A 17,044-nucleotide genomic window follows, 5' to 3' on the forward strand; every position below is an offset into this window, starting at 1 on the left:
CAGCCTGGCTCCAAGACCTCTCATTATGTATACTGTTTGTGTGTGGAATGTACTTGTCGGAGACGTAACGTCTGGGGGATAATTAACTCTGAATATCATTATGTAAAATAATGTGATTGAAGCCCCCCCATCGTGTGATGAGGGGTGGAGAGTTTGATTGTTTTTTTTTTAAACATTTTTTTTTTTTTTTAAACATTTTTTTTTTTTTTAAACATTTTTAAACATCCACAGAAGCAGTCTTAGTTAGCATCTCAACAGCCTCACACAATGGAAGGCCTTTCAAGAGCCAGCCTCATTTAACATGTCAACAGTCTACACAGAGAGATGAGTCATAGAATAAACCAACACTTTGCAATATCTCAGATCCTGCAATATGAGCCATCAGTAATGTCCCCCATCTCCTGGCTCAATCTGTGCCCAAAAGTCACTCCTGTTACAGCCCCTCAAGGGCCACCATCCCCATCAGGGATAGCCCCTCAAGGGCCACCCCATCCAGCCTGCCCCAAGCCTCCTCTGCCCCAAGGAAGGCTACCCGGAAAACAAGAGGTGTTCCGGAGGCATTGGAGGAGAATTTGGCCAGGGACCAGGCCCGCCAAACCCACCATATGTCAGCATTAGTGGGGGACCTGCACAAGGTGATGAGTTTTGTTATTATTTGCACTCAGGTTATGAGTTTTATTTTAGTTATAACCCCTGTACACGGTCAGTAGTGCAGGCTACAGTGTGACTGGTGTGTGAATGTGGGGGGTGACACTCCTGCCAGTAAGGGGTGTCACCCTGGCTCGTTGGGGAGATTTTATCCCCACGGCTGTGTGAATGTGGTATGAATGGTCAGCAACATAATTGGAGCCTTGGCGTGGCATTGCTGCTCCCAAGTCCTGGTTGGTGGACTTGGGCTAATCCAATGTGATGAGGATGTGGGGTGTGTGAGCTAGGGACCACAGTGGTGTGCATGCGTGCATTCTCCTTGTGCCATGATAAATGTGTGTGTTTAACGTGCAAAGAAGCCTACCACGAGGCAGCATCTCCTGACTGCTGTTCCCTCAGAAGACGGGGTAGCCTCGGGCAGGGGGGGACTGTGTGGTTGGGGGGTCAGGTCATCACGTAGGTCAATCTCCAGGCCCTTTCTCATGGCGTAGTTGTGTAGAATGCAACATGCACCGATGATCTGGCACACAAAGTTTGGGGAATACAACAGGGTCCCCCCCAGACTTATTCAGGCATCAGAAACGGGACTTCAGGAGGCCAAAGGTGTGTTCCACCACTGCACGGGTACGTGTGTGTGCAGCATTGTATTTTCTCTCTCCTCTGGTTTGGGGATTCTGGAATGGAGTCATGAGATGGGGCCCAAGTGCATATGCAGAGCCACCTGGAAGGGAAAAGACAGGAGGATGTTAGCCGTGCATGTGCCCCTTGTGATGTCTGCATCATGGGGGCGGACAGTCATGCCTGACTCGCATGTCACTCACCAACCAGCCAGCTGTCCCTGTACACGTTGTGTTCGAATTCCGTTGGGATGGTGCTTTGACGGTATATGTAGCTGTCGTGGCTGGCCCCGGGGTGTTTGGCACGGACGTGCCATATGAGGCATTGGGCATCGGCTATCACCTGTACGTTGATGGAATGTCAGTGCTTCCGATTGCGGTATATGTGCTCTGTGGCACGGGGGGGCCGTAGTGCCACATGTGTGCAATCAATGGCCCCCACAGTGCATGACAATCCTGCAATTCTGAAGAAATCTGCCATTGCCTTCTGCCGCAGATGCTCCTGGGTGGGTCTGATGAAGTGGTGGGACATGCGTCTGAGGATTGCGGGGATAACCTGGTGCACACATCTGCTCATGCTGGTTTGTGACATCCCAGCCACAACTCCACTTGTACGCTGAAAAGATCCACTTGCAAGGAAATGGAGTGTTGCCAGTACCTTGACCAGTGGCTGCACTGCATGTGAGCGGTGTGTCTTGCTGGTGATGTCATCATGCGGGGTTCTGGCTAATTCCAGGATGGCATCAGGGCTGAATCTGAAGATGCGATACACCTCCGATTCCCCCATGCCAAAGACGTCAATGCGTGTTCGTCCTCTCCCGTGCCCTCCTACGTGTTCGTAGACGCAGTAGGGCTATGACCACGGCTGCCCCTGGCATGTTGGCATACAGATGTGTTGTCCTGCAAGTGTGGTTGCTCAGCTCGTCTGAAATGGTGCTGCTGTAGCTGCTCTCCGGCTGACTTGAGCAAGTCTGGTGCAAAGTTACCCCTGCTTTATGAGGGGAAACTTTACGCCAGATATTCCACTTACGCGCACCGCGCGTAGCCTGCGCCGGCCAAACGTACGTTTCTGAATCAGCGTATCTCGCTCATTTGCATATTTGAATACGAAAACAATGGGAGCGGCAGATGCGCCCAGCGTAAATATGCGCCTACGATACGCCGGCGTAAAAAAGTTACGTCGGTTGGAGGAAGCCTATTTTATGGCGTATCTAGTTTTCTGGGTACGGCGCATAGATACGACGGCGCAAATTTACACTTACGCCGCGCATCTCGAGATACGCCAGCGTAAGTGCTATCTGAATCCGGCCCCTTGAGTTTATGGGAACACACAGGATAAGGAGACCCCCTTTGTCTGGGTTGAACAAGGGACGGAACATCTCTTTAATAAGCAGTTTCTGTTCCTCCCTTATCTACACTTCATCTCGGAGAAATTCTTTCTTCACGTATTTTTTCCGTTGTCGGTCATGTGAATTTCTTTGTTCTCTGTCGGAGAATGCTGACTACTCCAATAATTCTGTAATAATACAACAACATCTGTATGATCTTTTCTGGGACTTTCTGTCCCACGTTTCCATTTCCTGGATTTTGTTTCTCTCTTCTCATTCCGTAGAAAACAAATATTGTGCAATAAATAATTGTGCTCACCTAGAAGAAATGACACAAATTTACTTTATATACATATTATCAGTGTGGGATCTTCTGATTAGAATGGGCATGTGGAGGGCTGGAGAAGAATGGGGGGGGGGGTTCTATCCATTGAGAAAGTAAAGGTATTTGCAGGGCCGTCTTTATAGCATCATGGGCCCCTGGGCAAAGTAATGCCCTGGGGCCCCTGCCAGCCTGCCCCAAACTTACGCACCTATTTAAGAATTAAAGTATCAATAGTTGATACAATTTTATATATATATTAGTACTTTCAGTAAAATAGATTTTTAATCATCATTTTTTGCTAGAAAATAACTCAGAACTCCCAAACACTATATATGTTTTTTTTTCAGCAGACACCCTAGGGAATAAAATGCAACTTTGTATCTCTCAGGGTATTTGCGCAATATTCTTTCAAACGCCTTTTTTTTGGGGGAAAAGAAAAACGTTTTCATGAATTAAATAAAAACAAAACAGTAAAGTCATCCCATTTTTTTTCATATAATGAGAAAGATGAGTAAATAGATACCTAACATGTCAAGCTTTAAAATTGCGCACACTCATGGAATGGCGCCTGTAACGATCAGGGGTTAACACCGTTTACGATATTCCATTCCACCAACCCAAGACAGCTTATCCGACACTCCACAATCCAGCAGACAGGACCCATTGGATTTCCCAGACAAACGAGACACAAGCTCTGTTCTCTGGTTCCAAACAGAATGAATACTTTCAGGTTTTTATACAGTTAGAAGCCAAATATGGACAATGACTCAACTCCACCCACAACATGACACAATGGGTGCTCAATACATATTACGTTAATGACATTCAGATGAGCTAATTACTAATCATTCCCCAGACGTTCTGACTAAGCTATTCTCACCTGCTACATAAAACACATTCCTTTAGTAAACATAATTGACATGCTAATCCACTACACCTGAAAGGTCAGACATCTGACCTTTCAGACTGCCAACACATATCTATCATCAATAGAACTTTCACACAATACAGTGTCATTAGCATACACAATGAAAGGTTCTTGAGAGGCAGACTTAATTAGCACAATAGACAATAGAATGCAATCACAGCAAGCTTTTATCACTACAGCCAGGTAGACTTAATTAGCACCTCAACAGTCTATGGCCCAGATTCTCAAAGGGCTTACGACGGCGCAACGCAATGTACGCCGTCGTAAGTCCTAATCTGGGCCGTCGTATCTATGCGACTGATTCTTAGGCCCCATACACACGAGAGGATCCATCCGCTGAAAAATCTCAGCGGATCGTTTTCAGCGGATGGATCCCCTGGTGTGTATGCTCCAGTGGATCTTTATCCGCGGATATTTCCGAATTCCAGCAGATAAAAATTTGTTGACATGCCAACAAATCTATCCGCTGGAATCGTATCCCACGGATCGATCCGCTGGTCTGTACAGACTCACCGGATCGATCCGTCCGAGGGGATCCCCCGCATGCGTCGTAATGATTCGACGCATGCGTGGAATTCCTTATATGACTGCGTCGCGCACGTCGCCGCGTCATCATCGCGGCGACGGCGCGACACGTCATCGCCAGAGGATTTCGGCGCGGATTTCGATTCGATGGTGAGTACACTCCATCGGATGGAAATCCGCGCAAATCCTCTAGAGGATTTATCCGTGGATACGGTCCGCTGGACCGTATCCGCGGATAAATCCTCTCGTGTGTATGGGGCCTTAGAATCAGTTATGCATAGATATCCATTAGATCCGACAGGCGTAAGGCTCTTACGCTGTTGGATCTAAAATGCAATTTATTTTTTTGCCGCTAGGTGTCGCCTCCGTCGTTCCCCGTTGAGTAAGCAAATTAGCTAAATACGCGAATTCCCGAACGTACGCGCGGTCGACGCAGTGAAGTTACTACGTTTACGTTAGTTTTGCGCGGCGTAAAGTTGCCCCTGCTATATGAGGGGCAACCAATGTTAAGTATGGCCGTCGTTCCCGCGTTGAAATTTGAAAATTTACGTAGTTTGCGTAAGTCGTCGTGAATGGGGCTGGACGCCATTTACGTTAACGTCGAAACCAATGACGTCATTTGGAGCAATGCACCCTGGGATCATTTTCGGATGGCGCATGCGCAGTACGTTCGGCGCGGAAACGCGCTTAATTTAAATGCTCCATGCCCCCTACCCGGCTAATTTGAATTAGGCGGGCTTGCGCTGAGTGATTTACTCCACGCCGCCGCAACTTTACAGGCAAGTTCTTTGTGAATAAAGCACTTGCCTGTAAAACTTGCGGCGGCGTAACGTAAATCAGATACGTTACGTCCGCACAGTTTTACGCCCATATACGAGAATCTGGGCCTATGTGTCTCCACATGAATGAATACTGTCCTATTGACCTGTTGGGGTCAGAATAAACCACTTGTAATATTTCAAGATATCCTGCAATACAAGAATTATCATTATTGTCCCATCTCATGTAATCCGAGACATCATTTCTCAGTCCTCCTATGCCCCTATTGGACATAGGATGACCCTAGACCCAAGAGTCATTAGTGAAGCTGGCACAGGAGTACCCCGCATCCTTCAAAAGTCTCTGGGTGTCACGGGCCATTCCGTTAGAGCGCCAAACTTTAGTACTTAAAAATCTCCATAGGCGAGTCTTAATTTTATTTTTACAGGTTACCAGTATAGAGTTTCAGAGGAGGTCTAGTGCTAGAATTGTTGATCTCGCTATAACGCACGCAGCGACACCTCACATGTGTGGTTTGAACAGCGTTTTCATATGTGGGCGGGACTTACATGTGTGTTCGCTTCTGAGCGCGAGCTACCGGGGACAGAGGTTTTTTAAATTAATACATTTTTTTTTACTTCATTTTTTTTTTTTTTTACTTTTTGATACATTTTTTTTTATCACTTTTATTCCTCTTACAAGGAATGTAATAGGAATCAGTGTGACAGGTCCTCTTTATGGAGAGATGCGGGGTCGATAAGACCTCACATCTCTCCTCCAGGCTAAAAAACATGAGATCAGGAAAAAAAAAATTCACTGATCTCATGCCGATCTCATGCCGACAGCCGCGATTTCGGCTTTGTTTACTTCCGGGTACCCGGGCGTAACATTATAACGTCGCGCCCGGGCCTCCGACAGTCATAGAGATGACAGGCGACCATCTGGTCACCAGTCATCTCTATGCTTCTCATCGGGCTCCAGCAGATCATTTCTCCGGGTCCATGATGGCACGGGAGAGCCCGGAGAAGCACCGGATGTCGGCGAGAGGGTGGGACGTTCCCCCGTCACCTATAAGAACGATGATCAAGCGGTGGAACTGCCGCTATGATCATTCTTATGGTGTGCAGAATCGCCTGCAGGAAATAGTGGTATCTGAATGATGCCTGTAGCTTCCCCCATCATTCAGATATCCCCCCACTGAATGTCCAGGACGTCATATGACGCCCTTGGGCGGGAGGTGGTTAAACAATACGACAACATGACATAAATCATAGACTAACTCAACACACAGAGCGGGGGGGGGGGGGGGGGGGGTCAGAAGGGCATGAGGAGGGCAAAGTACAAGTTACATAGTTAGGTTGAAAAAAGACACAAGTCCATCCAGTTCAACCATAAGAAATAAAATAATGATAATATCGTACAATCCCATATAACCAAGTTCTGGGATTCCGCTCAGGACATCATCCTGGGAAAACTTAGTAAAATGCATGACTATCCAAGCAGATATGGGACAGACAGTTGGCAAATTTGATGTAATGCAAGACTATCATGGGGCCCCCCCATGCACCTGGGGGCCCTGGGCAGTGCCCAAGTGTGCCCAGGCAGTAAGAAAGCCCTGAGTATTTGACCTTGGAACTAAAACTGTGGTTCTTTCTGTTTCTGGGGCAGGTCACGGGGTGAATCAGACTGAACACAACCTGGAGGAGAAGCTGAGGAACCTGAGTACTGAAATGGACTCCAGATTGAGCCAATTATACGAGGACGGTAAGGGGAATGCAAGGGTGATGCTTGATGAGGGGTTGGCCAATCATTCTCATTCTATGAATGTTCTCCTCCACCAGATTCCCAGATGATGGAGAAACTGACAACCATTGAAAGCTTCATGAAGGACTTCAGAAGTAGGTGTGGGGCTTTGGAGATGTCCAGAGTGGAGGGTGCAAAAAATGATAACTTGTAACCTACCCTAATTAGTGCCGACCCCGGCAAGGGTTGTCAGGTGATGAGATGCCAAGGTTATGGGTGAGACACAAAGAAAATCAGAGCCTCTTACATGATTAACGACCAGCCACCGTCACCGTTTCTTTCCTGATTCCGGAGGAAGAACAAGTCATTATATTGGTGGTTTCACCTTGAGCTTCCCCAACACCGGCAGATGTGCCGGAAATGTGTTTATGGTTCAGCCTCGGCCTTCTAATAATGGTTCTTCCAGGCCCCAGTACAATCAGGGCTTGTATCGACTGGCTATTGTCAGTGTAATGCCGCGTACACACCATCGGATTTTCCGGCGGAAAAACCTTGGATGTTTTTTCCGACGGAATTCCGCTCAAGCTTGGCTTGCATACACACGGTCACAGAAAAGTTCTCTGAACTTTTGACCGCCAAGAACGCGGTGACGTACAACACTACAACGAGCCGAGACAATGAAGTTCAATGCTTTTGAGCATGCGTCAAATTGTTTCCGAGCATGCGTCAAATTGTTTCTGAGCATCGGAATTACTACAGACGATCAGAATTTTTTTCGGCAGAAAATTTGAGAGCCAGCTCTCAAATTTTTGTTGGCAGAAATTCTGACAGGAAAAGTCAGATGGAGTCTACACCCGGTCGGAATTTCCGACCAAAAGCTCACAGACTTTTCTTGTGTGTGTGTACTGGGCATTAAACAGGTTTTACATTCCCATAATTGTCTATAGCAATGGTCTTCTAACTGTGGCCCTTTGGTTGCTTCCATCTGGCCCTTAGGGCACTATTTCGTCAACAAATACCAACAATGGGGCACAATCTCTGACACCATTGAAGGTGCACAATTCCTCCCAATGACACCAATGATGGGGCACAATTCCTCCCAATGACACCAATGATGGGGCACAATTCCTCCCAATGACACCAATAAAGGGGCACAATTCCTCCCAGTGACACTGTAATGGTCAGGGGTTAACACCGTTTACCATATTCCATTCCACCAACCCACGACTGCTTATCCGACACTCCAACAATCCAGCAGACATTCTGGCACCGAATCTAGAGGAGTTAATTACTACAGCTGACAAGTCACATTCCACGTCTATTATCAATAGCATTTTCACACAAAACAGTGTCATTAGCATACACAATGAAATATCTTAGGAGCAGACCTAATTACAACAGAATGCAATCACAGCAAGCCCCATCACTACAGCCAGGTGGACTTAATTAGCATCTCAACAGTCTATGATACTCATTGAATGAGACACTCTTATTGACCTGTTGGGGCCAGAATAAACCACCTGTAATATGTCAAGATATCCTGCAATACACGAATTATCATTTCTCAGTCATCTTATGCCCAAAAGGGACATAGGATGACCCTTGACCCAAGAGTCATTAGTGAAGCTGGAACAGGAGTACCCCACATCCTTCAAAAGTCTCTGGGTATCACGGGCCATTCCGTTACAGACACCAATTATGGGGGCACAATTCTTCCCACTGACACCAACGATGGGGCACAATTCCTCCCAGTGACACCAACGATGGGGCACAATTCCTCCCAATGACACCAAAGATGGGGCACAATTCCTCCCAATGACACCAACGATGGGGCACAATTCCTCCTAATGACGCCAATTATGGGGGCACAATTCTTCCCACTGACACCAAAGATGGGTCACAATTCCTCCCAATGACACCAATGATGGGGCACAATTCCTCCTAATGACGCCAATTATGGGGGCACAATTCTTCCCACTGACACCAAGGATGGGGCATTGTTTATTTCCATTGATGTTGGGACCTTTTCTACTCCCCCTGGCCACAGTCCAGCCCCTCTAAAGTCTGAGGGACAGTAAAATGGCCCTCTGTTTAGAAAGTTTGGCGACCCCTGGTCTATAGAAAACTTGTTTGAAGGGATACTAAAGGTTTGTGTCATACTTACCTCCACTGAACATTTTTTTGTGCACAGAGTGGCCCCTATAGTCCTCTTCTGGGGTCCCACTGCGGCTCTCCCGGGTCCTCCCCACAAGAGCTAACCCACGGTTATTCGGGGCTCAGATAAGTAAAGCGGGGGCTGGGGGGGGCGGCAGTGACTGCAAGGTGTTTTTTCACCTTTATGCATAGGATGCATCAAGGTGAACAAACACGAAGGTTTACAACCCCTTTAACCTTTTTTCCCCTGGAGGAACCCTGAAAATCATTCTCAGTTCTCGAGGAACCCCTGCAAAACCCAATTCATTGGTTGGTAGGAAAAGATCTCCTCACATTGATGGTCAGTTGGAAAACTCTGAGGCCCCGTACACACGACCGAGGAACTCGACGTGCCAAACACATCGAGTTCCTCGGCGAGTTAAGTGTGGAAGCCGCCGAGGAGCTCGGCGGGCCGACTTTCCTCATTAAACAACGAGGAAATAGAGAACATGTTCTCTTTTCGGCCCGACGAGTTCCTCGACGGGTTCCTCGCTGAAAAGTGTACACACGACCGAGTTTCTCGCCAGAATCCAGCTCCGACCGAGTTTCTGGCTGAATTCTGCCGAGAAACTCGGTCGTGTGTACGGGGCCTTAGGCCTTGTACACACGATAGGATAGCCAGAGGACAACGGTCTGAAGGACCGTTTTCATCGGTCAAAACCGATCGTGTGTGGGCCCCATAGGTTATTTAACCATCGGTTAAAAAAAAGCCAACTTGCTTTAAAATTTAACCGATGGACGCCTAACCAATAGGTCAAAACCGATCGTTAGTATGCAAAAACCCGCGCATGCTCCGAATCAAGTCGACGCATGCTTGGAAGCTTCGTTTTTTTCAGCACGTCGTTGTGTTTTACATCACCACATTCTGACACAATCGGTTATTTAACCAATGGTGTATAGGCGTGACGGAGCATCAGTCAGCTTCATGGGTTAACTGATGGCACCGGTCCTTCGGACCGTTCTCATCGGATGGACTAATCGCTTGTACGAGGCCTTACAGTGGTGGGCAGAATGCCATCCTTACAAACAAATAAAAAGATCTTTGGTTCTGCTAAGTGGAGTATGCCCCCTGGAAGTATGAAGACACCATCCTATGGGAGGTCAGTCAACCGCAACTCAAGGAACCCCTTAGCAACAACTTCAGGATGGACCTTAGTTGACAATGCCAGATCTAAATCAATGCAAAACCAGCTTTAGAAGGCGATCGACCTTGGGTCAGATGCACATGTCAGTGAATTCTCAATGATCTGACATCAAACTGGTGCCATCGTTATAAGCGCAAAGCCCGTCAACACAGACCTTAGGGGAAAAAAGTTGGGATGAAATGACTCTATATACTGCACAGTCTGTCTTTGCCTTGTAATAGTATACAGTATATAGCAGCAATCAGGGGCGGACTGACCACTCGGGCACTGCCTGATGGCCCCATGCCACTAGGGGGCCCCATCAGGGTTGCCAGCCTCAGTAAAACCAGGGACAGTATGTAAAAATCTGTGTTTTTTTTACATCTGTCCCTGAAATGCCCCTTACCGACATTATAGCTGCTGTGTGTGTGTGTACTGTGTATGTATACTGTATGTGTGTGTGTACAGTACTGTGTGGCCCCATAATCTATTGCCTGGGGGCCCCATAATCTCCTATTGCCTGGGGGCCCATAATCTCCTATTGCCCGGGGGCCCCATAATCTCCTATTGCCCGGGGGCCCCATAATCTCGTATTGCCCGGGGGCCCCATAATCTCGTATTGCCCGGGGGCCCCATAATCTCCTATTGCCCAGAGGCCCCATAATCTCCTATTGCCCGGAGGCCCCATAATCTCATATTGCTCGGGGGCCCCATAATCTCCAATTGCCCGGGGGCCCCATGAGTTGTCAGTCCACCCCTGGCAGCAATGGTGTCTGGGAAGGTGGATGTATGTATAGTTCAGAGGGCCGGCCGATGTCTAAGTTGGGGTAATTTGTAGACTGATGCCCGTTTTCTTGTCTTTACAGGTGCCAGAGTGATAACTAAAGTGTCAGAGAGTGCATTAATGATGAAGCGTTATACATCCCCTGAAGTATTAGGTAATGGCAGGATGGGGTGGGTATGTCCGGGGGGGAGGGGGTGTTATGGAGAGTTACGTCATCTTAGTCCAAACTGCTAACTGCCCCAATTGGCGGACTTACCTGAGAATGGGCGTGGTTTGTGGAAATATGAGAGTATATCCAGATGCTCTTTCTGTAAAATCTCTCCAAGGATCCCCCCGGCCCCCTATCTCATTGGTGACTTGACCCCAATATTAGTCGGTGTATCTCTCTCTCTCTATTACAGGATCGTTTTCCAGCGACAATCAGAGGATTTTGTCAGCTGTGGGCAAAATGAAATCCAAGATGCAGAAAAAAAATGGTGAGTTTATCGCATTCCAGACCCACCAAACCTTCATTTCCCAGAACGTCCTTTGATATCCACCATCCTCCCGTCACAGTTGTGCATTGTGATTAGGGTGACCACATGTCCCCGGGACAGTCCCTCACTTTGCAGGCCTGTCCCAGGTCCCGGGCACCTTCATTCCAGGACAATACAGTGTGAAGCTGACACAGCCACCCCCCCCTCCCCTCTATCTGTTGCCCCCAAAAAAGGCCACCACATCGCCGCTTTACTCACTGACCGCGCTTGTCCTGGCCGGGAATGTCTGGAGAGGCACAATCCCCGCCCCCTGCTTGTGATTGGAGAAATCATAAATCCCACCTCTTGGGCCAGATTCACAAAGAGATACAACGGTGTATCTACAGATACACCATCGTATCTCTGACTTAGGCCGGTCGTATCTATGCGACTGATTCATAGGGCCAGATTCACCTAGCTCAGCGGATCTATAGATCCGCTCGATCTACGTGAATTAAGATCCGCTCCCGCAAGTTTAGGAGGCAAGTGGGTAATTCACAAACCACTTACCTCCAAACTTGCGACGGCAGATCCTAAATCCCCAGGCGGAATTCAAATTCCGCGGCTAGGGGAGTGTACTATTTAAATCAGGTGCGTTCCCGCGCCGATTTAAATGCGCATGCGCCGTCCGCGAAATTTCCCGGCGTGCATTGCTCCCACTGACGTCGCTAGTACGTCAGTGGTTTCGACGCTTACGTAAACGACGTCCATCCGTATTCTAGAACGACTTACGCAAACGACGTTAAAAAATTAAAATTCGACGCGGGAACGTCGGCTATACTTAACATTGGCTACGCCTGATGAAAGCAGGGGTAAGTATACGACGGGTACGCCGCTACGGAAACGTCGTAAGAAGACTGCGTCGGGTCCGCGTACGTTCGTGAATTTGCGTATCTCGCTGATTTACATATTATTTATCGTAAATCAGCGGGAACGCCCCCGGCGCCATTTTTAAATCGAAAAAAAGATCCGACAGTGTAACACTGTCAGATCTTAGCCCTATCTATGTGTAACTGCTTCTATGAATCAGGCGCATAGATAGGACCAGTGTAAGTCAGAGATACGATGGGGGATCAGGAGATATCTGTAGATAATACACCGGAGTATCTCTTTGTGAATCTGGCCCATAGAATCAGTGAGGCCTCGTACACACGACAGAGTTTCTCGGCAGAATTCACCGAGAAACTCGGTCAAACCCGGATTCTGCCGAGAAACTCTGTCGTCTGTACACTTTTGGCCCGATGGAGCCGCCGAGGAACTCGTCGAGAAAATAGAGAACATGTTCTCTATTTTCTCGTTGTTCTATGGGAGAAGGCGGCCCGCCGAGCTCCTCGGCGGCTTCATCCCTGAACTCACCGAGTTCCTCGGCCGTGTGTACGGGGCCTCACGCATAGATATGCCTAAGATCCGACAGGTGTAACTGTGTTACACCGTCGGATCTTAACTGCAATTTAAAAATGGCCGCGGGGGGCGTTCTTGCTGATTTACGTTGCGAAATATGTAAATCAGCGAGATACGCCAATTCACGAACGTACGCGGGCCCGACGCAGTGTTGTTACGACGTTTACGTAGCAGTTTTCCCGGCGTATACTTACCCCTGCTTCTATGAGGCGCAGCCAATGTTAAGTATAGCTGTCGTTCCCGCGTCTATTTTTGTTTTTATTACGTCGTTTGCGTAGGCCGCTCGTCGCAAGTTACGCTCACGCCGAAACCACTGACGTCCTAGCGACGTCAGTGGGAGCAATGCACGCCGGGAAAAATCGTGGACGGCGCATGCGCATTTAAATCGGCGCGGGGACGCGCCTGATTTAAATACTACACTCCCCCTAGCCGTGGAATTTGAATTCCGCCGGGGGATTTACGATCCGCCGCCGCAAGTTTGGAGGTAAGTGTTTTGTGAATTACCCACTTGCCTCTCAAACTTGCGGCAGCGGATCTTAAATAAAAGTTTGTAAACAAAATCACATAGATCACGCAGATCTAAAGATCCTCTGATCTATGTGAATCTAGCCCCTTGTGTCTAATCACAGCAGGGCAGTGTAAAGCCAGCGTTGGAACAAGGTAAAGCGGGTCTCGGCCAGTCAGGACAAGTGCTGTCAGTGCTGCCTTTCTTGGGGGGCGTGATCGGTAGAGCGCGCATCCGCTGCCCCAGCTGTGCTGTGACTCATTAAAGCACAAGATGATTTTTGGGAAGGGGGTCCCCGAATGGCCGTTTAGGAATCTGGTCACCCTAATTGTGATGTGTTGATGGCACACAAAAAAAAATCATCATGTGCTACCCCTGACTTTCATGGGTCCCATGAACTTTATTGTGGAACACACTTTAACCCAATGTGCTCCCATGTACGAGCCTCAACCATGGAAAGTGCCAACCACCCGCCAGTGTGACGAGGCCCTACAGGTTTCGTCACGGATCAGAGAATACAGATTCATAAATACTTTCCAGAGTATAATGCATGGAATATGGATTGTACATCTATGAGATCATTGTATATGTGAAGGAAACATTATGATGAGAACACTCTGAAATACCCCCCCCCCTCTCCTATCCACTCCTTTTATCTCTTCATCCCTTCTCTTTTTCCTTCTAAACCTGTCTCTGCTCTTCCCTCTTCTGTCTCTCTCTCCCTTTTCTCTCTACCCTCGTCCTCTCCTTTTCTCTCCTCTTTACCCTTCCTTCTCTTCTCCCTCTACCCTTTTCTTTCCCCATCTTCCCTGCCCCCCCACCTGTCTTATCTCCCTCCCTCCCTCCCTGCCCTCCTCTCCTTTCTCCTCTATCTCTACACTCTTTACTCTCCCTTCTCCTTCTTTCTTTTTTTTCTGTCTATCTCTCCCCTCCCTTCTTTTTTTCTCCGACACCCCCTCCCCCTCTCTCTTCCTCTTTTCCACCTCCCTCTCTTTCTCCCCTCTTTACCTTTCCTTCTCCCTTTTCCCTGTTCTCCCCACCTCTTTCCTCTCTATTATTTTCCTCTATATTTCCTCTCTCTTTCCCTCTCCTTCTCTCTCCCCTCTCTTCCCCATTCTCTCCCTTTCCCTCCTCTCTTCCCTTACTCCTCCCTCTCCCTTTCTTTTTCTCTCTATCTCCTTCTCTCTCTCCTCACCTCTTTATTTCTCCTCCTCTCCCTCACTCCCTCCTCTCCTTTACTCTCTCCCCACCTCTTCTCTTACCCCTCGACCCTCCTCCCCTTCTTCCCCTTTACCTACATCTCTACCCCCTCTCCCCTCCTCTTCTCTTACCCCTCTCCCCCTTCTCCCCCTTCTCTCCTACTCTTCCCTCTCTATCTCCTCATTTTTTTCTCTCCCTCCCTGCCCTCCTCTCCTCTCCTCTCTTCCCTCTTACCTCCTCCTCTCTCTCTACTCTCCCTTCTCCTAACTTCTTTTTCTATCTCTCCCCTCATTTCTTTTTTTTCTGTTTTCCCTCACACCTCTACCCCTCTCTGTCTCTTTTCCATTCCCCCTCTCTTTCTAACCTCTCTCTCTTCCCTCCTCCTCTCTCTTTCACCCCTCATTACCATTCATTCTCTTCTCTTCCCTTCTTTTCTCTTCTTTGCTCTTCTCTTCTCTCCCCTTCTCCATGTTCTCCCCACCCCTCTCTTATTTCCTCACTATTTCTCCTCTCTCCCCACTCTCTCTTTCCTTCTCCTTCTCTCTCCCTTCTCTTCCCCTGTCTTGCCCCTTCCCTCCTCTCCTCCCTGACTCCCCCCTCTCTATTTCTCTCCCTCCCCTTCTCTCTCCTCTTTATTTCTCCTCCTCTCCCCCACTCAAACCTTCTCCTCTTCTCTCCCCCTTCACCTACTTCTCTACCCTTGCCCCCCTACTCCCCTCCCCCTTCTCCCCTACTCTCCCCCCTCTCTCTCTCTCTTCACCCTCCCTCTCTCTCTCTCTCTCTCTTTCTCTCCTTCACTTTCTTGTCTCCCTCCCTGCCCACCTCTTCTCCCTCTGCCCTCCTTCTCTCTCTACTCTCTTTACTCTTCCTTCTCTTTCTATCTTTTTTTTCTGTCTATCTCTCCCTTCTTTTTTATTTTTCTTCTCCCCCACACCTCCTCCTCCTCTCTCTGTCTCTTTTCTATTCCCCCTCTCTTCCTCCCCCCACTCTCTCCTCTATCTTTTCCTCTCTCTCTCCCTTCTTCCCTTCTCTCTTTTTCTCTTTCTCTACTCTACATTTCTCCCTCTTCCCTCTCTCTCTCTCTCTCTCTCTCTCTCTCACCCTCCACAATTCTCTTCATTTCCACTTTCTTCTCTCTCTCTCTCTCTCTCTCTCTCTCTCTCTTCCTCCTCTCTTTCTCTATTTCTCACTCTTCCCCCCACTCTCTTTTCTCTCTCCCCCTCTCTCTCCCCATCCTTCCTCTTTCTCTCTTTTCTCTTGATTTTTTTCTCCCCCACGCCCTCACCCCTCCCTATGTTTCCTCTCCCCTCTCTTTTTTGCCCGCCCTTCACCCTCCCTCTTTCTTTTCTTTCTCTTCCCCTCTCCCTCCCTCTCCACTTCTCTTAACTCCCCTCTCTCTATCTTTTCTCTCCCTCCCTCTCCTCTCTTTCCTCCTTCTCTCTTTCTCACCCTCCCTTTCTCCACTCATCCCCCCTCCTCTCTCTATCTTTTCTCTCCCTCTCCTCTCTTTCCTTCTCTTTTTCTCCCCCTCTCCCTCCCTCTTTACTCTCTCTCCTCTAACCTTCCCCCTCTGCTCTCTCTATCATTTCTCTTCCTTCCTCTATCTCCTCCCTCTTTCCCACTTCTCTCTTTCTCAACCCTCTATTATCTCTCTTTCTCTTTCCTCTATCTCTCCCTCCCTCTACTCTCACCTCCCCCCTCCGCTCGCTCTATCTTTTCTCTCCCTCTCTCTCCTCCCTCTTTCCTCCTTCTCTCTTTATCCCCCTCTCCCTCCCTCTTTCCTCCCTCTCTCCCCTCCTTCTCCTCTCACCCCCCACTCTCTCTATCTTGTCTCTCCCTCCCTCTTTCCTCCCTCTCTCCCCCTCCCTCTCCTCTCACCCCCCACTCTCTCTATCTTTTCTCTCCCTCCCTCTCTCTCCTCCCTTTTTCCTCCTTCTCTCTTTCTCCCCCCTCTCCCTCTTTTTCCTCCCTCTCCTCTCCCCCACCACTCTCTCTATCTTTTCTCACCCTCCCTCTCTCTCCTCCGTCCCTCTTTCCTCTCTTCCCCCCTCCCCATTTTTCAGGCACAGTGGACCCGTTGTGCGGTGAAGACTGGATACATTATGGCTTCAGCTGTTATTTCATGTCATGGAATGTACGTTCCTGGGAGAACGCCAAGACATACTGTGAGAATAGGAAGGCGCACCTGGTGGTCATCAATGGCGAAGACGAGATGGTGAGAATAGGCAGGTTGACTCTTGTACTCTTTCAGAGAAGATAAGTGCTATCACTTTTATTGTCAAAAATTGCTCCTCTGTGCCCCTCTCTGGTTTAGTTTCACTTTGCTACTGTAGCCTGATATCCCTGATTTAAGGGCTGAGCACTATCAATTGCCATATGCCCATCCATTATAAACCTCTCACTCGGGCACACAATATTGGGGTAAACGAAAAAAAAAACAGTGATGGTA

General features: G+C 48.4%; 1 protein-coding gene across 1 annotated transcript in view; it reads left to right on the forward strand.

Moving 5' to 3' along the window:
• LOC120933815 (asialoglycoprotein receptor 1-like) overlaps nt 1–17,044 on the forward strand; it is a 35,219-nt gene that overhangs the window by 10,613 nt on the left and 7,562 nt on the right. Inside the window, exons 4-8 of the mRNA XM_040347213.1 lie at nt 6,799–6,894; nt 6,972–7,028; nt 11,057–11,128; nt 11,376–11,450; nt 16,659–16,810. Coding sequence (XP_040203147.1) covers nt 6,799–6,894; nt 6,972–7,028; nt 11,057–11,128; nt 11,376–11,450; nt 16,659–16,810 — 452 coding nt within the window. The remainder of the gene's footprint in view (nt 1–6,798; nt 6,895–6,971; nt 7,029–11,056; nt 11,129–11,375; nt 11,451–16,658; nt 16,811–17,044) is intronic.

The sequence above is a fragment of the Rana temporaria genome, chromosome 3 (assembly GCF_905171775.1).
Source record: "Rana temporaria chromosome 3, aRanTem1.1, whole genome shotgun sequence".
In the NCBI taxonomy this organism is placed as follows: domain Eukaryota; kingdom Metazoa; phylum Chordata; class Amphibia; order Anura; family Ranidae; genus Rana; species Rana temporaria.